Source organism: Psittacula echo (genome assembly GCF_963264785.1).
Source record: "Psittacula echo genome assembly, chromosome: 1".
NCBI classification, from domain to species: domain Eukaryota; kingdom Metazoa; phylum Chordata; class Aves; order Psittaciformes; family Psittacidae; genus Psittacula; species Psittacula echo.
Window position 1 is genome coordinate 87,201,514 of NC_137735.1, and position 27,081 is coordinate 87,228,594.

Genomic DNA, 27,081 nt, shown 5'->3' on the forward strand with positions numbered 1-27,081 from the left:
CTCTTTTTGCAGAGCCTTGTGTCTAATTTTCTTTTGCTAGCCTGCACATTTAAACAAATTCATGATAAGTGAGCTAAATTTTTCACTTTGAAATTTGCAGGTTTTAAACTTTTTGCAAGAAAATGCTATGCAGTTTATTTAGCATTCTAAAAATTCTAGAATAAGCTTACAAAGAGTATCCACTTCCAGCCTTCCCTGCTGTCATCTTAATTCAAAGAGCTCTATCTGACAAAGATCATCCTGAAAACAACTAGAGAGCAAACTACCTCAGCAGAATGCATGGACATTATGTTTTCCTAACATTAGTTCTTAGGCCCAGCTATCAATTCAGCAGACTTATTTTTGAGACCCCAAAAAAGTATTTAAAAAGTAAAAATCACGTTAGCTGATAGTATTAATTTTTCCTCCACCCACAGTTCTCATAGATGTCCTATGCACATTTTTTCTCCAGAAGTCTCTCAGCTTCTCCATATCACGTCCAGCACTCTTTTAGTCTTCTTTTCACGGAAGCTGGAGCCAAGAGTCCTCATTAAGTTTCAGCCACACAGAGCATACAGCAACCACAACGGATCCAGTTAACCACAAGCATTCTGAAAAGGTGTATTCTACACCTTTAGTCTCTGTAGATTTACACCATACGTAGGTAAGAGGTGTCCTGAATAAGTAGAAAAAAGAGTGGAAGGTGGAGGTAAGACACAACTCGTGTACGTATTGCAGTTCTCCCAGGGAAAGAAGAAAAGGTGGAATTGCAGAGGATGTAAGACACTTTAGTACTCTTAGAAGGACTGCAGAGGGAGCCATTGATTCCAAGAGCAGGAGTCCAAGGAAGCCCACTCCACACCTGTTTCTCCTGGCAAGCCATGGAGAAGGCTTCAAGAATCTGGCAGCTGGACCCAGGAACCATACAGAGACCCTTCAACAGCAGGGGGGAGCAAATAGACAACTTGCACTTTAAAAAGAAAATAAAAAAGGAACCAGACATTTCTGGACTCTGCATTTTATGATTTCAAAGCCTTTTTTCCTTAAAACCTGGGCACCTGTGAGTTTCCAAACAGTGACAAAAGTTTTTACTTTGAGTGTTCTAAATAATAAAAGATAAAGCTTTTCATCTAATTTTAAAAAACTATTCACAATTAGACACTCAATACTTAGTTTTTAGAAAACAAAATATACCAGAGAAGCTTAAATAAACTATTACTTCCCCCCCCCCGAAGTGCAACACCTGTTACTACAGTTTCATACTACTCTCTTCTAAAAATACCTTCAATGATACCCTAATGGATTTGATTAATGAGTAAACCTAATCTGGAGAGCATGGATAAAGCCAACCACACTCTGGAAGGTCAGAAAGTTTCAAGGGCAAAGCCTCATCTTCCTAAATCCTGATGCCAGAAAGCACATTTTCCTGACAAGACTGAATACCTTTATTAGGTACCCTAGCCCACCAAAACTGCACTGAGCCTAAAATCAACCATTCTCAAAAGAAAGACAGATTCTTGCAAGAAATCCTATAATTACTATGAAAAGCTATTTATTTTAAAAAGTATTTTGTCTTCACCAGTTATAGAAGCATATTCTCTCTGCTCTCATGAGATCCTACGTGGAGTAGTCTCCAGTTCTGGTGTCCTCAACATAAGAAGGACATGGAGCTGTTGGAGCAAGTCCAGAGGAGGCCACAGGGATGATCAGGGGCTGGAGCACTTCCCATACAAAGACAGGCTGAGAAGGTTGGGGCTGTTCATGTGGAGAAGAGAAGCTGCATGGAGACCTCAGCACAGCCTTTCAATATCTGAAGGGAGCCTACAAGGGTGCTGGAGAGAGACTCCTCATAAGGTACTGTAGCGATAGGACAAGGGTAATGGGTTCAAACTTAAACAGGGGAAGTTGAGGTTAGATATAAGGAGGAAGCTCTTTATTGTGAGGCTGGTGAAGCACTGGAACAGGTTGCCAAAAGAAGTGGTGAATGCTCCATCTCTGGGAGTGTTCAAGGCCAGGTTGGACAGAGCCTTGGGTGACATGGTTTAGTGTGAGGTGTCCCTGCCCATGGCAGGGGGGTTGGAACTACATGATCTTAAGGTCCTTTCCAACCCAAACCATTCTGTGATCCATACTAATGCAGCTGCACCAAGACAGCTACTATCACTCCCTTTTCCTACTCATTCCATGGTTCCTTTTCATAGCTGGGTTGTGTTTTTTTGTTTTTTCTTCCTATTTTATAAAACAACTGAAGCAGCCACCTGAGCAAGCAGGAGATGGAGACTCTTCTAAGATTTTTCATTTGCTAACTTCTCAAGCACGCAAGAACTGGAAACCTCATCTGGGGTACAACAGGACTCCAGTGAGGACCAGCCAATGTCAAAAGCTGCTTTCTTCAGGTTGTGGCAATTTACTTCCAGTGCTTTATGGCACCTGCTAATTTTAAACTAGCCTATCGCAGACCCAGTTTAAGACTGATAAATTTGGTGTTTTGTCACAACTCCTTTAACACCAGTGTACTTCCCAATCATCATCAGCAACTGAGATAATGTAAACAGGCTATCAGCATTTCTTTTGTCTCACTAATACTCACTTTAAGTAGAATTACACAACCTAATGTTAAATTAGTCACTACTCACTACTGCTAACAGTGGTAAAAGCCAGTTAGAAGAACTTGTCAGAAATCTCAAGAGACAATTTGAGGTCTAACAGAAATGTAATCACTACTACAAATGAGAGGGAAAGCTGAGTCACAGCTCTGTTTGGCTTTATGAACACTCTGGACAAACTGCATCGGGGAAAATTTTACTCATTAGCAACAGATTAATTAAATGTTTAACTTATTTTAATGAAAATCAATGCAATTTAGCTGCAAACACTTAATAATTTTCTTATGAATAAATTAGTGTTAAGCTAGCATTGCAAAATATGCACAGCAGCATAAATATGTTAGCAAAATTAGTCCCAAAATACCTGTTTTTAGATTAAACCTTAATTTCATTACACAGAGGAAAACATTAAAATAAAACCACACCCTGGAAACTGCGACTTAAAAGAACAAAATTCATAGTGAAAAGAAGCTCCTAAAATAAGAAAGAGCAAAGTATTTTTCTGAACCACAGTGAGGGAAGCCTTAGAGACAAGATATACATAAAAAGTTCTCTGAAGTTATCATTTGAACCTGTTTCTACCTTTTTTCCCCCCTCTCAATTTTGCCAAAGCTGAGTCTTGTAAAAAAAAACAACACAAGATGTTAACCATCTCCTAGCCTACTCACTATTTTCTTGAAGTTTCTCATCAGCATCTAGATTGAGCATTTCAGTGTTATTACCATCGCGCAGTCCTAACTGGGTTTCCTGTTAGTGAAAAGAGAAGTGAAAACTTACTAACGTAAGTGACTACTGCTAAATCACATATCACATTCAGTACTCCCTGCTAATAATTTTGAATGTTAACGCACTTAAACCACATACAATTTCTTTTTAAAATCACTATACTAATACCTATGTTTATTATATGCAGCCTCATGGCATTTTAATCCCTGACTCAATTAAGAGTTATAACATTAACTATAAATGCCAAGAAGTTAACACATCACTAAAATGTGCATCATCCTTCTAGAACAATAGGACAGGTTACCAATGGCAGCTCAATCATTAATAGTGGAGAAGATATATAACTCAGAATACGTAATTTACGTTTCACCTAAATAAGCACCAAACCTCCAGCAGTGGTTGAAAGACTAGAGCTTTGTTTCTATCTCCAACTGTCTCTAATTCATCACCTACGCTTGTATACATGACCTATGGCCCATTTTCTATGTATTTTTTTTTATGTTTATGTTATCTAATATTCTGTGAAATACCCAGCAGTTTAACAGGAATTTCCTGCTAAGCTTAAAACAAATAGTTTTATGAATATCATGAAAACAGTGGTCACACTCAGATATGTTAAATAGGTCAGGCCCTCAGCCACATTTCTTACTGTATAAATACAAAAGTTTACTTAATTTTTTTAATACATTACCTCTCTGCAAAATATTTCAACTACAGCAGCTCATCTATATATATATAAAAATAAAAACAATAATTCATCTGAGTCTTGCTTGGAAGGCAGTTTGAACTACTTAGTTATTTGCAGCAAGACACTGTTGTGCCGGTAACACCTTCCACCACTGAAGACGCTGAAGTCACTCAAGTCATGTTATGACAGGGTGTCTAGAAATGCCATTTGAAAACTTAAACTCTGAAGCTGCCTAGGCAGTTTTGAATAATAGCTCGACATTGTCAGACACAAAATGCATAAAGCATTCTGAATGCGAGCAGAAGCGCTCTCCTTTTCAAGCACCACAGCTGATGCTGCTCTTCATCCACTTCTCAGTGTGCTCTGTACATCCATAGGATGGATCCCAGAAAAACCTAAAGCTAGTAAGACATAAGTAATTCCCAACTTTTACTTAACTATATGTATTATTCTTCAGCTTGTGAAATACTAAAGATCATGGGTATTTCACAAGCCAAGGATTCTTGCTAGCTTCTGCAACTCTGAAAAAAACTTTTGCACTTCCGTAACAAATCTTTTACACTTTCCATTTAGGGGGAAAATCTGACCTGAAAGCCGTTGAACAGTTCACTCACCACCACTACTTTGAACAGCCACACCTATTCAGCCCAGTGACTATTTCGTCAACTCATTTTACAGGCAATACCATTTATGATGCAGACACACATGAACAAGTTATAGCAGTTTAAACTGGCATCTGTAAGTGGCAAGATATTTTGATACACACATTGTTAACGACCCCAAAACAGAAGAGAGAAAATATGGTAACTGCTCTCTTCCACTTAGATTTGGAAAGGTAGGTGATGCACTGCCACAAGAGGACAACAGGCAAACAGCAGAAAAAAAGAAATTTAAAGAAATCAGATTATAATCAGAATTACTGAAAACTAAATTACACTTTTGCACTACACATTCAAACACCTTCACTGCTACAAATGTTGTTTTCTGTTGCTTGTTGAGAGTGACTGAACACGACATAAATCAGGCACACACAAAGAGGTGCTGAAATTATTCTGCGTTGAAGAGATCTGACCAGATAGGCAAGAAGAAAAAAAATAACTAACTTTCTTTTCTGTATTCACTTAAGAGAAATCTACTGGGTGGATTCTAAACACACAGAAACTGCCAGTGGTCGAGAAAGTTCCTGTGCAACAAACAGCTGGTGGCTGAGAAAATTCTGTTATGAGTAAATACTAACCCTGCTGTCTTAGGCATCCACTTTTGGCCACTGTCAAAAAGGAGAAGAAATACAGACTATTCACACAATGTACAGCTGCTTTCTAGCTTCTGCACTTATCAGAATGTAAATCCAAACTCTCATTTTAGTCACAAGGGAGCCACTGACAGTGCTTGCTTGTATAATTTTTCCAGACCCCTCAGGATTATTAAAATCATCAGGCATCTGACAGACCACCAAACCATTAAAATACCCACTCATGTCTGACACAGAACCTCAGCTTCTCTTGCCTGCATATGTTACAACTTGTCCTCAAACAAAACACTCCAACACCATGGGAGTAAGTTATTTGTTTAGGAATCACAGGTAGAAACTCCGTATCTGTTAAAACCTACCAATATTATTTCAGAGTACTAAAACTCCTTAGCAACCTATTTTCACACAGGCTTACTGCATCTGTAGACAACTATTACATTCTTCCTTCTTATAATACACTGTCTTGTCTACTATCAAAATGTCTCACTGAACAGACTTTAAACAGGTGACCGGAAATGCTGACATGCTTTTAATGTTGCTTTTACCCCCAGGGGAACTGATATTGCATAATGCCCTTCTGCAGAGTTCAAGCGTCCTTAGCTGTCCACACACTCTCTTATCTACTGTAATGGCAAAGACCATCACTACAATTTTTAGTGTCAAGAATAAAAAGTCTTCTCTGCAAGCCCTATATCCACTTCTTCCACACCAACGAGAAAAGAAAAAAATGTTGAGGAACTGAAACAAATTCATACCCATCTAGTTCACAAACTGAAAACAAAATGTCCTTGTAGAGTCATGCAAATGTATGAAATGTATTAAGTCTTGTAAATGCATGAAGTCGACAAGATTGGTGAGTTTTACACCTGTCAGTGACTCAGCCAAACTAATCAGACCACAGTGATTTGGAAGGGTAAAGCAAGCTTTTACTGTTCGTGGCTCAAATTTCACCCCAAGAACAGTTCTTAGAGATCTCAAAGTCAATTTGGCAGATGATGGTATTTTCCAAGGGAAATAAAATAAAACATTGTATTAACCTTCTCTTTTGTGCTTCAAAACCAATTCAGAGTATTCAGAGATTAGGAAACAGAGGCATCTCACAGTTTGGTATCTGCACTTTAACAGTCTGTCTTCACTATGTGTAAGTAGGCTTCAAATGAGTAATCCATCTTGCCCCTGTAGAAAACAGTACACCCAACTGCAACATCTTACACTTGATCCTGAATTTCTTTTAAAATGGCCAAGTAGCTAAGCTAAAGTGGACTTTTGCAAAGTGTTCAACACTATGCCACATGATACCCTTGTCCCTAAATTGGAGAGACATGGATTTGAAGGATGGACCACCCATAAAGATAGTAGATAACGAATTGTCTGGATGGTCACACGCAGAGAGTTGCGGTCAACAGCTCAGTGTCCAACTGAAGATGGGTAACGAGTGGTGACCCTCAGGGGTTGTTGTTGGGACTGATCCTGTTCAACATCTTTGTCAGAAACATGGACAGCGGGATTGAGTGTGCCCTCATCAAGTTTGCTGATGGCAGTAAGTTATGTGGTTCAGCTGATAGGCTGGAGGGAAGGGATGCCATTCAGAGGGACCCTGACAGGCTTGAGAGGTGGCCAATGCCAACCTTATGAAGTTTAACCATGCCAAGTGCAAAGTCCTACACCTGGGTCGGAGCAATCCCAGGCACAGCTACAGGTTGGGCAGAGAAGAGATTCAGAGCAGCCCTGCGGAGAAGGACTTGGGGGTGTTGGTTGATGAGAAACTGAACATGAGCCATCTTCAGTGTGCACTCGCAGCCCAGAAAGCCAACTGTGTCCTGAGATGCATCAAAGGGAGCATGACCAGAGGATCCAATGAGGTGATCCTGCCCTTCTACTCTGCTCTCATAAGACCCCACTTGGAGTGTTGTGTACAGTTCTGGTGTTCTCAACATAAGGACATGGAGCTGTTGGAGCAGGCCCAGAGGAGGTCATGAGGATGGTAAGGGGGCTGGAGCACTTTCCATACAAAGACAGGCTGAAAAGGTTGGGGCTGTATAGCCTGGAGACGAGAAGCTGCATGGAGACCTCAGTATTTGCCTTCCAGTATCTGAACAGGCCTACAAGGGTGCTGGAGAGGGACTCTTCATCAGGGTAGTGATACGACAAGGGGCAATGGGTTCAAAGTTGAACAGGGTAGATATAAAGAAGAAGTTATTTACTGTGAGGGAAGTGAGGCACTGGAACAGGTTGCCCAAAGACGTGGTAAATGCTCCATCCCTGGCAGTGTTCAAGAGCAGGTTGGATGGGCCTGGAGCAACCAGGTCTAGGATGAGGTGTCCCTGCCCATGGCAGGAGGGGTTGGGCCTAGATGATCTTAAGATCCTTTCCAACCCTAACCATTATATGATTGTATAAACAGCATTCCTTTATAATAGTTCAAGTAGCACTGCCTGTTTAATTCCACATTCTTTTTTTTTTGAAGTCTGCAACGATTTTACCTTGTTTATAACTGGTATTTTATGAAGCCAGCAGCCCATGATAACATACTGTAATGGTTTTGGCTGGGGTAGAGATAAATTTCCGCACAGTACCAAGTATGAGGCTATGTTTTGGATCTGTTCTCAAAACAGTGTTGATAACACAGGGATGTTTTAATTACTGCTGAGCAGTGCTCACAGAGTCAAGGCCTTTCTTGTCTCTCACCCCATCCCATCAGTGAGCAGGCTGGGGGTGCACAAGAAGCTGGGAGGGGGAATGCAGCTGGGACGGCTGACCCAAACTGACCAAAAGGATATTCCATACCATATGGTGTCATGCTCAGCAATAAAACCGAGGCAGGAATGTGTGTGTGTAGGGGGAAGTTGGCAGGGACTGCCATTACTCAGGAACTGGCATCAGTTGTTTGGTGCTGAGCAATTGCTTTCACTGCACATCTCTTGCTTTTTCTTGGTTTTTATTTTCCTCTCTGCTTTGTTTGGGGTTTTTGTTTGTTTTGTTGTTTAAGGTGTCTGTGTGTCGTGTCCCCCCCCCTTTTTTTAATTATTAAACTGTCTTTATCTCAATCCATGAGTTTTCTCACTTTTACCCTTCCAATACTGCCCCCCACTCTCACTGGGGGGGGGGGGGGGGGGGGGGGGGAGTGAGTGAGCAGCTTTGTGGTGCTTAGTTACCAGCTGGGGTTAAACCACATACCATAATTACAGCTCTTTGCCACAACGCCTTGAAATTCAAAGTTATAAACTCACGAGCAGGGTTTGTTGAGGTTTTTTTCTCACACACAGAGAAAGGTCCAACTGTGTAGTGTTTTGTAGGAAAGTGTTATTATGTCCTTTTTTTGACCACAATGTTAAAGTTCAAGAGCAAAACTAACCTAAACTTTCTGTTCCCCTTGATGGACTATGTTAATTTATATTTAAAACAAGAGGAATATGCCATAACATTTTTACAAGCTTTAATAACATATCATTAAAAAGGACTACTTTATTAACTTCAGAGTTAAAGTAATTTCATTCTTTACTATAAGATTAATGATTTGTTTTAAATGCACAATATGCAGGTTTTGGTTTTGAAATCACTTTCCTATGGAATTATAACATTTTCAGGCTAGAAAAATGAAGCTAGCAGAGCATGATGAAGCTGACACCAGTTTCCATTGTGAAAAAACTGTCTTTGTGCTCAGACCAGTTATTTAGCAGCTACCTTTCAGGAAAAGCAGAAGTTGTCCTGTTAGTCAGAATACCTCTCTACTTCTAAAAGTCTTTACAAGACACGTTGTACAGAGTGCCTAGGAACTTTGTATAACTGTAGGTCAGCATCAGAAAGACTAGCTGCTCCTGTAACTCACATCCCAGAAAAATGATGGAAACATACCCTGCATAAGAGTGAACAGAAGTATTAGAAGCTCCACCGCCAGCACGTATCAAAAATGAACAAAGTAATAAATTAAAAAAATATTGTAAGCCATAAAATAAGAAAACATCACAAAAAGAAACCCAAAACCAAACAAACAACAACAAAAAAGTTTTCCTGGGCAGGCAACAGCCACATGAATAAACTGAAACCTACTCTGACTTGTCAGGTATTTACAAGAAAGTGCATACTGAGGTTCAAAGTTCACCTCTTTGTAACAAGCCAAAATTTTCAAGGGTAGCAGGGAATACTGTGGAGAAACCATCAAGACTGTAAGCACCACGAACCAAGCCACTACTAGACTGGAAAACAGCTTATTTTAATTACAGTGACAAGGCATTTTGTTCATTACTGTATAGGCCTTCAGCCTGAATGTTTTAAATTATTTAGTGCCATCTGAATGGAAACCCAGTTCTGTATCACTAAGCAGTATTATAAACCCCAGAAATACAGGTATTAAGGTTTTGGATGCTGTGTGAAGTTTAACTACCCAACTAAGATTTCCTTTTTAATGTATTAATTCTAAATCCCATACAAGAAAAGCACCAGCCTTTTTTTTGCCCTATTGTCAGCATCAAGCAACATCCACTATCAAAAACTGAGCCAAACTAATCCATAAATGCAGTTAGAGGAACACTCGTGCTTTTAGGAAAGATAACTCCTGACTGTCAACACTCCCTCCTAACAACACTTCCTTCTGAATTTAAACTTCAGTTTAACTTAAATATTGAAGTTTATAAATATTAGAATGTGTAACTTAACAGATCAGATATAAATACTACAAATGCAAGCTCATGTTTCCTTATTCTCAAAATATATGAAATAAAAGCAAGAGCTTAGATACTTAAGTAGGTGTCATACTTCTTAACCTTTACATAATCTCTGCGTGAATGCTTCAGGATAAAAAAACCCAACAACCCTAACATAGCCAGTGCCAACAGAGTTCTGAAGAGTGATTTAAACAGAAGGCAAATGCTAGCTCACAATTAGACATCAAGAAGCAAGAAAAATAAGAATTAAGCAGGATGAGAACAGGTAGGCAATAATGTACAAGGAAAGATTCATGTTGACAGAAAAGAACAGGGTGGCAACTTTAAAGTAAGTATAACAAGGTTTAACTGGTAACCTCAGGGCAGCTTGACAAGTGGCACTGGACATTGAGGCTGAACAACAGAGCAAGCCTCATTGTTTTTGCAACTGGTTTTGAAAAGGTATGGAAACTTTCCAAACCAGAGTATGGAAAAGTAGCCTAATTTCTGGCCTACTTATTCAGTTCAATAGTTATTTCTATAAATACTAATGAAAAAATTTAATAAAAATACATTTATCTAATACCATACAGAATCTTTTCCCTTTTCCTATACTTATTAGGAGTTGAGCATTATTTCAAATCATGTGCAGTCAGGATTTGTGTACCTAGATTTTTATCATACAAAGCATTAAAAGGGCAGAACTAGCTATTTTTCCTCAACACTGAATCAAAATAATTCATAAATAACTTTTTCTAAATTACTTTGGTCAAAGTCCCTCCTTGCAAATTCATAGGTTTTTACTTTGAAAGATGAATGAACAACAAGGGGAGGGGAAAATGTTTCATTTGATGAGAATTTTAACTGCACTTTTTGAGAATAAAAGGGTTTCAACATAAGCTCAAAACTCTTGCCAATATTGAAAAAAATCTAAAAATACTTCAAATAAGGCATAAAATTTTAGCTTCCTCCTGCAATATTTTACAGCAAAGGAACAACTGAGAAACAAAGTTTAAGTGTTGTCTGTGCAGTAATCCTTAACAGATGGATGAAAACAGCTGAAAAGAAATCAGCCACAAACAAGAAGCTCAGTGCTTGCTGGTATTTTCAGAGTACGAAGGCTGTTGATGGAAAAAGTCTAGTAATCATTAATGGCAAATTAGCTACCACAAAATGTCATCATAAAATAAATTACAATCCAAAGAACAGTAAAGGGTGCGGGGTTCCAAGCAGAAATGCTATTTTCTGTTCTTTTTTTATGAACGAAGGAGACCCGAAAAGCCAGTAACCAAGCACCATATCCCCCAACTATTTTACAAAGTGAAATTACATTTTGCTGTGTAATACTTGTCAGCAGATCATATGGATAAAGTAGACCCAACAGTCCTATAGAATAAAACTTCTACATCTGCCAAAAACATGGAGTTTTTAAAGATTCCAAGCTCATTTGAAAAAGCTTACTTCTGTACAGGTTGTTTCCCCTCTTAGTTGCACTAATATTAGATAAATACTGGAATCAAGAGCATGCTATTGACAGGTGCCAGCTGTCTTTATGTTGATGCCATTTTAACAGAAAGAGTATTTTCTGACAGCCTGACAACAAGGAAGAAACTGTGAGATCAAACAATGGAACCAGTTAAAATGAAAAGCCCGCCCGGTAAGGGATGGGAAGAAGGGGAAAGAGCATGTGCAAAACCCACTCCTTGCTGGAAACCAATCCAATGAATGACAAAAGGATACATTGTCAAAAAAAAAAAAAAAAAAAAGAGAGAAAATTCCCAAGTGCATGCAAAATGAAAGTACAACTCAAATACCACAATACTGGGGGGGGGGAGGAATGCAAAATGGATTAAAAATGTATTCATTAATAACAGTGGGGAAAACAAACTTTAAAGCGAGGACTGAGTCCATCAGTAACTTTCCTCAAGCTTAATTACCAGGAAGTTGCCACTGGATTTCTGCCATTCATTTCAAGAGCAGCAAAGGCAAGGATGATGGCCAACTTTTGTAGCAGTGCTGCCAGGTTAACAGGAGCCAAGCAAGATTATCACTCTTCATGACGCTTGACTGCAGTGATTAAATTTTCTAATCATACTACATGTAATGTGGAATAGTTTGAATCACAGAGTCTTTAAAGTGACCTGCTTAGCTCTACATGAGGAACTTTTTATCTTTTTCAAAACCAGAAAGAAATCTTTTCTCTTCAGTGCCTGGTCTTGATATCTCAGAATTACTATACAGTCTAGAATGCCAGGAAATCTGAAACAGGTCTAGAATCAAATCAAATCACTTTACCAGGAATAAAGCATGATCTGCTTTCCACTGCATGACAAAAGTCTTCATGTACAACTTTCGAGGTTATTTTCAGACTGGCATCATAGGAAAGTTGTTTCTTGCAGTACCCAAATCTTTATATCCTGATGGTCATGGTAACTCCATGAAAGATGATTCTCGTGTCATCCTTGACACTTCAGAATACTTCATTTAAGTATACTTCAGTCTACAAGAAATTCGATTCCTCAAGTTATGCCCTCATTATTCCAGAAGAGAAGTACCAAGGCTTCTTAGCAATTAGGACTGCTGACGGCACTAACATACTGCCTCTTCCTGTGCTACTGGGCAGGAACATAAAAAGCAAAGCAAGTGACACCTTTTCAATCAATTAAACTTTCTTTTAACTGAAGACTCTGGAAACAAATGCTGATAACTGGGCATGAAATCCACAGTCTCAGGTAACTGAGATTATCATTCCAATCACTAATGCTTTTTTTTTTTTTTTTTTTTTTTTTCCCCTCAAGTTCAATATGTACTTATGGAAAATACAACAGATAATTTTCAATTCAAGATCAGTTTAAGACAGCGTCAGAAGTGATTGTTAGGTGACATTTTGGCAAAGACTCTTCTTGCCAAAATATAATACAGCATGGAAGGGATTCAGCTACTGTCTAAAGACAATTTTCTATGCCTGCTTGTTAAAGTGCTTTTCAATTTAAATTCGGATGAAGTGATAACAGGAACATTCTGCAAGAGGCCGAAATGCAGGTTTCCCTCTTGTTGCCAAGACCAAAACTGAATGGAAGAGGAAATCTGAGCTGTGAGGAAGTACCTACCAGACCCCTGCGCATTTTGTATTCTGAAAAGGAAAAAAAGTATCAAGCAGAATCATAGCAAAGCCATTTACTAAACAGAAATGCTGCAGGCAGGCCTGATATCAAGGCACTCCAGCATGTGGGCCTGGGCCTTTGTCTTTTGAACATAAAGTGGTTTTTAACTTATATTTTATGTAGGTATAAACAAAAAAATGTATAAAAATAAATTCTACAACCTTTGTGTCCTTTTGCAACAATCCTTTCACCTTTTGCAACAATAGCTTTAATACTGTTGATGAAGTTCTGCAAGATTGAAGAAATATCAAGACAGAAAGCTTGCCTACTTTTATTTCGTAATTATTCTGAGGCACCCAATAAAAGATGCTATGAATCACCATAAACTGTAATTTCACTCTTTGCATCACATGCAAAAATCTCTTTTTGGCTAGAAATGAATTATTCATAACAATGGTTAAGAATGGGGCCTTAATCTGTTGTCATATATGATATAATCACTTATCATCACTGAAGTAGCTGGAATGCTCTTAATCAGCACTTACTAATCTTATAAGACCTATGAGCTGCAGACTCAACTTCTACAATATTTAAGAGCAGAGCTTCAAAGGAGCTGCTTACATTTGAAGCATTACAAGACCATCTTAAACAAGCATAGAAATAAAATACTGGAAGACGATGGCTTCTTTATATATCATTTACAGGCACAAAAAAATAATTTCTAGTGATGGCAAAAGAATAGATAAATTATGGGATTTTTGAGCACAGAATGTAAAAGAGTGATGTCCAGAAGCACTGCTGATACTTAAATATGGGTATTAAAAAAACACCTAGAATAAAAATTCCAATGATCTGAACAGTAAACGTAACAATATATTTACCTTTTATTTACAGTTTAGTGTTTTGGAATGTGTGAAAGGGGATAAAAGAATGCTTCAAATAAAATATGCATGAATAGTCAGCTATATTAGTGTCTTCGAAGCACAAAACTAACTTCTTCCAAAAAACCTCATGTCATCTGTCTGGAGGAGCTGGGGAGCAGGGGGGGTAACTCCTGACAAAAGAAAAAAACCTAAACTACATTACTGAAGTCTTAAAAAATATTCCTTAGAAAAACAAGAAAATAGCTAAGATCATGTAAACATTCGTAAATTAAGGACATAATTTTCATGATACAAGACAATATTTTTTGCCTTAATTTTTCTACAGCAAGTCCTTCAACTGTTATAGCCAGAAAACTTTTCTGAGATCAGGAAATAGAGGATAATCATTTACAGACTAAAGAAACACTGAAAAATACACTTTAGTGAGTAGTCCTGTATATCACAGGGGGGACTACATATAGTCATGAGTCTGTTTTACTTAATATATTCTGATCTTCTATAGCTCTTTAATTAATAACACAATACCAGATGTATGATTCCAGATCTCCCATGTTCTCTAAATGACAATTATTTCAAAGCAATAATGTGCATGCACTTAGGTATTTAAAGTCAGCCTAAAAGATTTGGTTTGAAGTTAGAGCTCACTAAATTTTCTGAACACCTAATCCTGGAATAGATACAATTTGCCATCACACCCAGAACTGAGAATGCCAAAGGGAAAAAACCCACATACTTTTCATCAGAGGAAAAAAGTAAGTTTCACAAGAGAGTTCCTTCAATCTACTTCCTACCACACAAACATAAAAAAGCTAGGTATCCATATGTATCAAAACAGAGGTACCTGTGTGCATATACATAAATATGTACACACACACACACACACACACAGACAGACACAGATTCTCTTTAGCAAAAAGCAAGCACCAGTAGTCATGCCAATAAAACCACTAATGAATCATACCACGATGCTTTTTCTTACATGTCTGCCCCCCCCACTGAATCTTGTATCATTGGCAAGAGATGCATTCAATCCCCTGGATGGCTGCAGGTACACCCACTGATTTTTTTTCATTTTTCAGCTCCTAATCTAGCGAGTCTTCCTTCAAAAGTGATTTAAAATTAACACAATTCCTAAAGTATGTGCAGGAAAATTGCCAAATCCTTTCTCTAATAATTAATCACTTCCTAACTTGATACCTATGGCTTAAAAACCATGATTTGTTCTATGAGAGCATAAACCGATAACAACATTTCTCAAAAAAGCTCCAGCTAGAAAACAACAGATTTTATTTTTAGACCTCCAGGGTTTGCTTTTCTTTTCTTCAGCGAGTCTCTTACACAAAAACACAAGAGAGCTAACAAGGATTCAGATTTTTGTGACGTTTAGGATCCCTATTTTAAACACAGATCAGTTACAAAGTTAACACCAACTCATTGAGATAGCTGGGGCTACAAAATAAATTTATAAACCTCTTGAAGAATATGCTGATCACTGTGCAAACCTAGGTAATTGTTAACCACACATCTGCACCTTCAGGAAGTAAGCAAAAAGCAGGACACAACCAACATTTAATTCAACAGCACACTTTACAGACTCTTGTCCCAACACAGTATGTTAAGCAACAGAGGTATCTCTAAAAGCAACATACTATCCAGTCTCACAAAAAAAGTGCATACTGGTAAGTTCAAGAAAACAAGAAGCAGAACAATTTGAATACAGACCAGTCAATAATTCACAAACAGTGACACCTGCACCTAAGCATCCACATGCCTCATTCTTTAAGGCAGCTGAGAGGGTGGGTGGATAGGACAGAAAGCTTGACAAGTCCTTCCAGTTCTAACAAATGGAATACAAACTTAGTATTTCCTTACAAGAGTTTCCTCTTTCCTTCCTAAGAGTGCCCAAGAACATGGTTCCAATCCTTAGTAGATGGCAGACACACCTTTCTACTGACATTTTAAAAACTTAATTTTTTAAATAACTCCAGGGTAACGAATATTATTTACTTGCATATTACAAATACCACCAGCAGTCAATATTTACTCCAAGTATGCCCCATTGCAGCCAAGCAAGCTCTCATTTCTCCAAAACACAGTGGCATTTACCTCACTGACCTTGGGACTGCCTTCCTCCAGTATTTCTCCCTCATCAGTTTGCATGGGAACAGGATCTGTGCAAAGCTCTGCAGAAATGCAAAATACTGCCTAAAAAATAAAAAAGAAAGATATTTTCAAAACAATGATTTTTTCACCTTTACCAGTGTGAGACTGCAGTGCACATAAATAACAATTCTAAGCTATGACCTTCAATGTTCCCCTTCTGCGAGTATTTGTTGAATTCATGTTTTACACAAACCAGACAACTGTTATTCAGGACAAGACATAACTCTACTTAATTAAGATTGGAAGGAAAAAAAAAACAACCCGCACCTAACAGGAATATACTTTCTTTTTCATTTTAAAATCCGCTATTGCTGAGTATTTAATGTATTCATTGTGTTTACTCATTAAAGCTACAGTCAGTAAGGAATAATCACACAGACTAGAGCTGAGCAATTCTTACTTGCTAATAGCTTTAGTGCAAATATAAGCTTCAGAGATTCAGCTTACAGACAATCTAAAGATTATTAGTTTGGAAAATTATTAGACTCCCAGTGAACTCACAGTAGCTTTGAATTCTTAGTTTAGGGAATTTTTTACTTCATTTTAGAAATAAATACATTCCAGGCTTTAAATAGTTCAGGGAATTGATAAACTCATTCACCTGTAGGTTGACATTTCCACTCTAACCCAGGTCAACAGCTTCCAATGTTTCCAATGTTCAACACCACTTGGTAACTTGTTTTTAAATCTTTTTAACAGTGTCAGTGCAGTCCCAATTGAGCAAAATCTACACCCCAAACTCCACCCTTAGAATTGTAAAGTAACTTATGGAAGAATGCAATACAGTTAGGGAGACTTTGGTTACAAAGATTAGAATGTCTTCTACTGCAGAAGATAAGCCATCTTTCAGAGGTAACAGATCAAATCTATTTAACAGATCAAACACATTAGCATAAATTTGGCAGGAATCTCTCACATTCAAAATGTAAGATATAAGCTATCAACAGGTCTGTAACATTCCAGGTATGTGGAAAGTAAGGGCTCAAACCACGTTAAGAACTCTCTTAAAGCCAAGAGCTGTTGGTTGTTAGCAGCTGTCTCTCTCAAGCTGCTGTAACTCTTAAACTGCACCAGCGTTTAAAACCCACTTAAAGCCTCTCCACTTGCACCTCAGGTACAGAGCTGCTGATTCTACTATCACTTTGAAAGCAGAAATTCTATGGCTGGAAACTGACAATTCTGGAAGTGCAATCAGTAATGAGGTCAAAAAGAGAATCCTTAGAAATCATTCATCCAGCTGCACCTTCTTCATTGCAAGGTTGAAGCTTCTTCATACGGTAAGGCTGGCTGCACAGCCAACATCTTCTGTATGTTGTGCATAGGTAGACAACATCTTTCATGGCTATAAAGTTGACACAAGGAATGAAGAATGCGTTCTACAAACATAAAGGGCCTGAAGCTACAAATGTTACATGCAACTCATTAAATCTTATACCCAACAAGTTGCTGAACATAACAATATATATTCTCTGCAAAGCATGACAACTATAAAGACTTTCAGTATAGTAATTTCTTTTTCTGGGGAGAAAGGAAGGAGGATAAAGCAGACCTCTCACTCCAGTCCTCACCAAATATCTGTCTACAGCATATAATCAAAAATCATAGGTATCACATGCTAGGCATGACTTGTATCATGCATCTATGCCAAGATCCTCCTGCACAGAACAAGTATTTCCTGCTGCCAGGCCATGCTCTGTGCTGCAGGAGGAGAGGAGAGGACAGGCCGGGCAGTCCCTGTCCATGGTACTTCACCACGCTCTGCTTCAGAAACTACTTCAGAGCTTCTGGAACTGGGAGCTTCTGAGCATGGTTTTGTAATAGCTCGATTGTTAGACAGATAGTCTGATGTCTAATGACCAAAACAGCTTTGGCTAGAAGGATTGCTGAGGCACTGAACTGACTTCAAATCAGAGAAACAAGCAAGACTGAACTTCAGCTACACAAGCATTAAAAAAAAGCTTATAAAATAAACCAAGAGACAGTCAGGTCAGGCCAAGTCCACATCAAGGATGGGTCATGGCTCATTCAGAGTGCTGGAAGAACTCACAGATGAACCTCTGAAAAACTGCCATGTTTAGTTTCTGAGATTTCCCTCACTACAAGAGGAACAGAAACTGGCAATACTTTGACACCAGTTTTTATATATTACGAAGAAGACAAAAGCCTTCCAACCAGAGGATACCAAAGAAAACAAAAAGTCAGTAGAACTAGAAAATAAAAAAAAAAAAAAAAAAGAAATATAAAAAGATGAAAGGCTACAAGAACAAAAAAGTCAGATTTCCCACAGATGACAGAGTAAATATGCTGAACTATCCATAGCTCAGAGATGAGAGTAGGAAACAGAAAAACAGGGAGAAAGAAATCTGTAAAAAAGCAAATGTAATGGAGAAGGAAAAGAGCTTATTCACTCATTTGTCCTTTAACTCATCACCTTTAATGCTCAGAACATATACCATGCTATATCACACAATTCTCAGAGTGAACTCACCAGCATGGGACGGTGAGAAGAGGGAAGTTTTAAAAGACTGCAACTTACATAAATTCACAAGGGGAAAAGAAAATCCATCAATATCTTGCAGCTGGTGTAGGAAGACCCTAGGCCACAGGTTACAAGAGGAAGTTCTGCTGCACGCTACCCTTCTATTGTATTTTGCTCCATTGGATCTGCTTCTGGCTTCTTTCAGCAGACAAAATATCAAGCAACAAACTATAAGCCCAATTCAACAGTATCATTTTTACGTCCCTTCTGATTACCTGAATTCTTGATTCCCATGGCCACTGACACGAGTGCTACATTTCAAGTTTATTGCCAAAGACAGGTATTTGGGGATTCCTGAATCCATGGGAAATTATACCTGGCAGATTTTTGTAGGAGACATTCACAACTGAGCGTGACTTCTCAGCCAACAAAGTGAGGCTCAGTGCCAGCATGTGAAGAAATAACAATTAATCCATGGTGTTGACACCAGCTCTTAGGCTCACTGGCTTCCGAGCAGAGGGCTGAAGGTCACAGACAGGGTAATCTTATACACAGAGGATAAACAGACAACCAGAATTTGTACTAGTGTCCTACAGGATTGGGAAAAAAGGCCAATGCTAAAAAGCATTTATTTACTTATTTCCAATATTTGTATGATATGCCAGATTACCGGGGATAATACATAAAGTTTATAGACATTCCATTTGGATTTTCAGATGCAACATCTATCAAAGACACTCCTGGAAAAGGTCAAAAGTAAAATAATTTTCTTCATTCTTGTGTATAACCAACAGAACTACTCAGATGGGACTGAAATCCCCCAATCTTTTTATTCAGCTGGCATCCTCTAGAAAAATTAACCAACTTGGGCTTGAGTCCCTTTTCTGCAGAAAAGATGTACACATTTCACTCAGTGATGTCAGACTGATGGATGCAGCTACCGGTTATAAATTCACTGTAAGCTGAACAGTGCAGAGCACCGTATGGAGACTTGTCTCTTCACTACTGCATTGTTGCACGCTGGCAAGTAAAGCTCAAGCCAAATAGCAGCGAACAAGGTATTCATATTCCCTCAGGTAGAAAGGTTCACCATTCAGAAACACAAGGTCTTCATTAGTAACAGAGAGCTGGAATCCAAGTGTCTTCAAATTTACCGCTCATCAAACCAGCATCACTGGAAATAAGCACCTTATCTAATGCAGCAAACACTATTTTTCAGGTTGCCAGCAGCAATCCATTGTCGACTAAAGAATAAAACTGTTCTTTCTTTGATAGAGGGCAAAAAACCCCAAAACCCAAACCATTTCAAGCTTCTGAAGAGTGCACCTGTAAGAGAAGCACTTATTAATGTAAGCCCAGTAGTGATTGCTATGAATTCCAAAGTCTAAATTAGATATAGCCTGCTGGAAAAGCTGTGAAGGACAAAGGCTGTGCAAACTGTAACCATAACAGACAGCAAACTGAAATTGAAGGTAGGTCACAAACTCTCTCACAAGAGCACGAAGCAAGACAGGCACACAAGTGCTCTTCAAAGATGTGATCATGTATACGAAGCATACTTGAGAAAAAGCAGTTAGAACAAGGCTGAACTGAACTGTCTTACATGAGACTAGGCTTGACACAATCACATTGATACACAATTGCAATCGTTAGTCTCTATCAAGATACAGACAAAAAAATGTTAATTTTTAACAGATGGTCTAGCTATATCTAATTGCTACAGCTTTACATTATATCCAGTTTAAGATTACACAAAAGCAAGTGAAAATTTAACATATGGAAAAGAACAGAATATTTTTGTCACTTAAATGCACAGAGAGGTACTGAGACGAAAGCAAAGGCATGCAGAAGATCAACAAAACCTGAACATAACGTCATTGCTTGTAGGAACTAATTGCTTAACCATTACAGCGACTTTCAAATCTTTTAATAAATTAATTCATTTTCAAAAAAACCCATCATACGCATCAATTTTAGCCAACAAAAACAAATCGCATCAGGCAGTTCCAGAAAAAACTTCACACCCAAAGCCACAGGAAATAACACACTGGAAAGTATATGAAAACAGTGATATATGATAGAACCATAGAATGGTTTGGGTTGGAAAGGACCTTAAGATTATCCAGTTCCAATTCCCCTGTCATGGGCAGGGACACCTCACCCTAGACCATGTTGCCCAAGGCTCTGTCCAACCTGGCCTTGAACACTGCCAGGGATGGAGCACTTACCACTTCTACGGGCAACCTGCGCCTGAGCCTCACCACCCTCTCAGTAAAGAACTTCTTCCTTATATCAAACCTGAACTTCCCCTGTTAAAGTTTGAACCCATTACCCTTTGTCCTATTGCTACAGTCCCTGATGAAAAGTCATCCTAAAGTTGGTTAAAAACGAGTGTAGGTTAATGTTCTCACCTCCAACTTTCAAGAATGCAATATTGAATTTTGGTTGATTTTTACCTTTGACGGTTTCCAAGGGCTGCCAAAGCCCACAAGGATCCGTCCTGGCTACATTCAGTGCAAAAACAAAACCCTAAAAGGAGACAAAGAAAAAAAAAAGAATTAAAAAAGTCAGCCAGCTGTGGGCATTAGTAGATAAAACACATGTAAAACCAGAAGTCACTGCTCCCAAAGCACTTAGGAAAAGCCATATTCATCTTAAAATTATGCAGAGTAAACAAAAAATTGTAATCACAAAAGCAGCAATACAGCCCCCTCTCACCCCTTTCCCCCTGTAATTTGTGCAGTAGTGGGGAGATGGGGAAAACAGCTACAGTTAGGGCTAGAGTTAAGGAAAGAAGTACATTTTTCCTCACTATTCTTCCACTTCAAATGCCACCCCAGTCTAGGAAATTATTCTTCTAAGGCAAGAGATTTATGTATTGCAAAAAGCTCTGAATTGCTGAGCCTCGGGCTCAAATTCAGGCTTTTACAGAATAAAGCTGCACCACTGCTGGAAATGCATCTTCACCTCAGAGAAAAATGTTAAGAACGTAATACTGTTTACTGCTTATGCATACTTACCCATCACCACACAACTTAAACCAACAATGAGTTTTGAGAAAAAAAAAAATAAAAAAATAGAACCCTTACAGTATGACCCACCAAACCATTTAAAAGCCATCTTATATCTGATATCTATTGTATTTAGTCTGCTGACTGATGAGCTTGCTCTGAATGAATAGTATAGATACTAGACTGATGCTGAAGAATAACAATGTACCTTACATAATGCTCCATGACAGAACCTCAAACAGATATTAAACAGGCATTTCCCCTTTCAAGGATTTACTGTCAGAACCAGAGTTTCTGTAAACTTTGCCACTAGAACCACTTGGGAGGGTGGGTGGGTGGTAGGAATAAAAAGCTAACGTTTCCTCAAAAAAATAATGGCAATTCCTCCTAAAATAAATGCCACTGTTTAAACCAAGCATTGTGAATTTTGTATGTGATGAAAAAGTTATTTGTTATTTGTTTGGCAGCAAGTTAAAATTTCCTCATTATTAATCATCAGATCAACCTCAAGTTTTTAACTGTTTATTTACTATGCACAGGTACAAAACTGAAATGTTAATTTTTCATCCAGAAAAGAACATGCAAGCAAAGTGCTAGCAAAGCTGACTACAACACATGCAGTCTTCCCAATCACTTGCAAGTAGTTTTTCCAAGTGAAAAAATCTACATTAAGTACATCACCAGCTTAATATTACGATGTCCCAAAAGCGTTAGCAACCTTAGAGCCCACACCTAATTGAGAATGTTTTTACTACTCATGGCATTTTAAATCATTGTTAGAAACTAAGGCTCTGGAGGCAGAAGTCTAATAAAACTCAAACTCTTGATAACTTTTACTGTAAGTGAATGCATACTTTGAAATTATTAAGAAGCTAGAACACTTAGCACTCCACAGTAAAAACAAAACAAAACAAAACAAAAAACCAAACAACCCCAAACCCAAAACCCCACTAAAACCAAAATAAAACCCAAACAAAAAAAACCCTAAAAGCACCACAAAAATAAAAAATAAACAAACAAAATAAAAACCAAAAAACCCAACCCAAAACACTGCTTTCATCTTGGTGAACTAAGTAATTTCTCAACTTGGTGAACTAAGTTGAATTCCCCTGGCTTCACTAGGTAGCAGGAGATCAAGAAAATACCTCTACTACCGAAATATATTTAGGCAGACGTAAGAGTAACCCACTCCATTCACAGAATCACAGAATGGTTTGGGTTGGAAAGGATGTTAAGATCATCTAGTTCCAACCCCCCTGCCATGAGCAGGGATGACTCACCTTAGACCATGTCACTCAATGCTCTGTCCAAACTGGCCTTGAACACTGCCAGGGATAGAGCATTTACCACTTCTTTGGGCAACCTGTTCCAGTGCTTCACCAGCCTCACAGTGAAGAACTTCCTTGTGTCTAACTTTAACTTACCCTTGGTTTTAGTTTGAACCCATTACCTCTTGTCCTATCACTACATTGTCTGCAAGTTTTCAATTTCCCCCTATTAATTTCCAAACTACAGAAGAAAAAAAAAAAAAAGGATTCCTCAACTGAATGTTTAACTATTACCCATCTGCTTAGAACATCCCAGAAATATGCAGCCACACCATTTAACACACTATTATTAATCTATGCTGACAAGTAATCAATACTTTATAGGTGGAGTCAAAGGCTGTTGTTTACTTAGTAGTTTTATCACATTTCTTACATGTACCTCTATCCAACAACAGGATCAGCCAAAAATCAAGACCAGAGAAGAGTCTGTGCAGTTTTTGACAGTATAGGATCTTAAGATGGGGAACAGGATATATTGCAGAAGCTGGCCAAACTGCAGTTTTTCCCAGAAAGGAATCGAACCAGGCCAGATACTGAAATACTGTAGAATTAGTATCTAGCAAAAGCATTCACAGTTCCAGCCAAACCACCACATGCTTATGGATCACTGATGTCTCCATGGGAAGACAGAGAACTGCTACTAATTATGCCAATAACCCGTCTTATCTCATTACAGAATCTTATCCAAGAAAAGGAGCATGGATTCCTATCCCTAGATGAAAAAAGGCTCTCAGCAGCATCTAATTTCTACTAGATAAATGACAAGGAAAGACTGATTGTCCTCCTCCTGTTACTCTGACAAATTTAGGCTTATATTTCCAGAGCAATAACAATGTTAATTACCAAAGTCAAAGCAGCACAAGAGAGTAGAAACCAATGAAAACAGTTTGGGTTAAAGACAGAGCATGATGTGTAGCTGAGCAGGACTGCAAAGGTGTCACAGCAAGAAGAATCTCAGTCTCAGCCACAGTCAGAACATAAATTTAAATATCATGCATACACCTCCTAATTCAAATCCTCAGAATATATATCTACTTTGGCCAGGGCTTTAGGATGCATCAGCCCATTTGCTGGACTGCACAGGGCCAGCAAATCAGACACAGTTTGATTAGGTAGCCAGAGGGGAGGAAAGAGAAAAACAAATTAACAACCCAACCACAATTTAGGCACCATTCCTCCAGCAGAAGGAAGTGGAGGACCTCCCTCTTCTCTCCAAAAACTCTGACAGTTCTTAACCTAGTATTAATCAGCTAGCTACAACACTTACTTATTAGTTCAGGCACACTGAAAGATCAGACTCAGTTTCTGTTATTACAAGATAATTGAGACAATTCATTATATCTACATGCTGCTGGCTTACATGTACTAAGTCCTAACCTGGCAGACTAGAACTGTATGCATGTACAGTGTAACACCCCAAATTTTCTGCATATATTTCTAGTTCCAGTACAGTGAAGTGCAGCAATTTGCTTAGCTGGGTTAAGGAATCTATGAAGCAGCAGAATATCCTGTTCAGAGTCACAACTCCTAGACTAGCTTTCTTCTGCAAGTGTTCTTTAGAGTGCTGCATGTCTTCCCACATCTGTGCACCAAGTTCTTTACTTATACAAATACCTCCTTTCTGGTCATCTCACATAAGCTGTTGCTGTGGGAACACCAACATATTCCAGGTGCACAGAACTGAAAGGAACAAGTTGCCATCAGGAAAGTGTTTTCTTCACATTCTCCCCACACACAACCTCCTATCCAAACCTGTAGAAACAGTAAACACTGGCAGCATGTGTGAAAGAATTTGTTGATGACTATGAGATACAACAGAAGAGTAGGAAGCTCTAAAAACACGATTTCTACTCACAACTGGGCAAAAACATGAGGTGAAACTTGTTTCTTGTTTAACAGCTGAGAGAACACACACAAGCGTGCTCAAGGAAACTGATTACATAATCCTACAGTAACTTCTGAATATTAAATACTATGTGTAAAAATTAATCCCACTACCTGCCAATTGTGGGGTGTTTAATCCTGTTTTGAAAGGATAAAGTATCATCAGCACTGAGCTGCCTAACATTCGAGCCCATTCAGAATCCACCATTCTGTCTTAACCACAGCTAGAATTAAATACTTCAATTTTGGTTTTGCAAAACATAACCAACTTCCAGGAATGAAAAGAGGACCCGAACTATTGGTTTACCACTATACATCCAAGTTAACATCACTGAAATCTAAATTATTCCAGTTGCCACTATTCAGGCACCATAAAGGAAAGATTTGTTGTGAAGGTAACCAACAGGTGGTATGCTTCTAAATTCACTGCATCATCTTTGTTTGCTATGCCTCACGCTTAATATACAGCATAATTCAGTGACAAACTGTTCCCATCATCGGACTAGCTGACATAAACTGAGGATTTTTTTTCCCCTGAGCTTCCAACACTAACAAAAGAGCTTTCTGGGCATGATTTCCATTCAAACAATTTCTGACTAGAAAGGGTACATTTGGAGACAAAAGGGGGTCTTTGCTGCCACTGTGGTTTAAATGCCCCTTTGCTAAGTGGGTAGATGTTTGACAGCAGGAAATTTTAAACTTAGCTCTGACTTATGTTGCGGAATGATTATGACACAGCAACCAAGAGCACACTCTGCCCAAAAGCCTCAAGCTGTCTAAAAACATCACCTCGCAATAAACAGCTACTGATGTAACTACACAGAAACATCACATACCCAATTAGGGTACTGGGAAGTTGGCTTAAAGTCATGCAAAATTTCAAAACAATAAATACTTCATGTTTTTTCATATACAGCACACTGGCACTGAACAGTCATGATTTACTAAAAAAAGTAAAAATAATTCTCCAGGACAATCCAGGTGTCACTGCAGTAGTCTTTCTCCACTTATCAGAACGAAGAGGGAAATGTAACTTGTAATCAATTAGAATTCCGTATGAGGAGGAGAGATGCTACTGGTACTTCAGAGGGATTTACAATCTCTTTCTTTCACATTGTTTAGAACAATTTCTTCGCGTTATTTAGGGGGAAGGAAATCCAGGAAAGATTAGCACTTCAAGGAAAAACTAAAGATATGACCCTACTAAACAAAGCAGCTGGGAGGAATGGGAAAAGGCGGAAATCTTCAGCCTTTTATCAAAAAATAAATCCAGAGAACAGCATTTAGCAATGGTGACCGAGTACGCCACAAAATCACAGTGCTCTAAACATGACATGGGTTAAAACGTTGTTTATGTTTAATTCCGTGTTGGCTGCACAACTTACACTTTGTTCAATATTAACTTCTCTGCACTGATGTTTTCTGTACTATATGGAAAATAGTGCAGCTGTTAACGTAGATATGACACAGCCACTTTCAACGACAAGATAAATACGTGTAACTTGGAACAGATACCACACACGCTAGTGTGTACTGCTCTTCTAAGGGAACATGAGACTAGGCAGACTACATAGGAGTTGTCATTAACCTGTATGTACAAAACACAAGCTCCAGCTCATAGCACTTAAGCCTTTCCACATCAACAGCCCAAATAAATGAGCAAACCACAACCCAGCAGTATTTAACTCATGTCTATATAATCTTTTCAAAATGCAAAAATTTTATTCACTTGATCACCTGGCTACCGGATCATATTTCAAAAGCAGGAGAAGGACAGGCAGCCCAGGACTGAACAAAAATGGTCCTAAGTCAGACTTTATATTTAGAAAATCCTGTTTCAAGCTTCTAAATATTAAGACAGCCTTGAAACATGAGTTGAAGACAGAATATTGCATCGACACCTTCCCAGTGTTCCAAAACATTTACATAAACAACATTTAAGGTGCTAAATCCTCCTCCTCCTACTAAGTGAAAAATAAATTGAAAAGTTTATTTAAAAAAAAATATTTTGCTTACACCTTTTTGCTACTTTCTAATGCAAAAAGCAGCATTAAAACCTCACTTCTTTCCTGCTCATACTGATTTTTCTAAAGAACCTGCTAAAGGCTACAGTAAACATAAGAGGTATTTGTCTCTACTTTACCTCAGCAGCCTACTGTATACTACACATCACTTCTCAATTGTAATCAAGGTTACATCCCAACAATATAATCAGCCCAAAGCTGCAAACTGGTTCAGTTTTCCAAAGTTCTTCGTGCTTTCTCCCACCCCATCTTTTCAGTGGGGCTCAAGCACATACACATATTTACATATGTGTACGTATGTATGTATATG

General features: G+C 38.4%; 1 protein-coding gene across 22 annotated transcripts in view; it reads right to left on the bottom strand.

Annotated features, from left to right (window-relative positions):
* Positions 1-27,081, bottom strand: part of TNRC6B (trinucleotide repeat containing adaptor 6B) — a 149,636-nt gene that overhangs the window by 112,376 nt on the left and 10,179 nt on the right. For 15 of the 22 annotated variants that reach the window (XM_080639181.1, XM_080639162.1, XM_080639174.1 and 12 more), the window contains 2 exons: positions 20,981-21,053; positions 15,989-16,087 (listed from right to left, as the gene is read on the bottom strand). In XM_080639181.1, the coding sequence (XP_080495307.1) occupies positions 15,989-16,042 (54 nt within the window). In that variant the 5' untranslated portion in view covers positions 16,043-16,087; positions 20,981-21,053. Of the gene's footprint in view, positions 1-3,253; positions 3,333-15,988; positions 16,088-20,980; positions 21,054-24,477; positions 24,526-27,081 lie in introns of those variants that run through there. The other 7 variants (XM_080639170.1, XM_080639166.1, XM_080639183.1 and 4 more) reach the window with 4 other exon arrangements.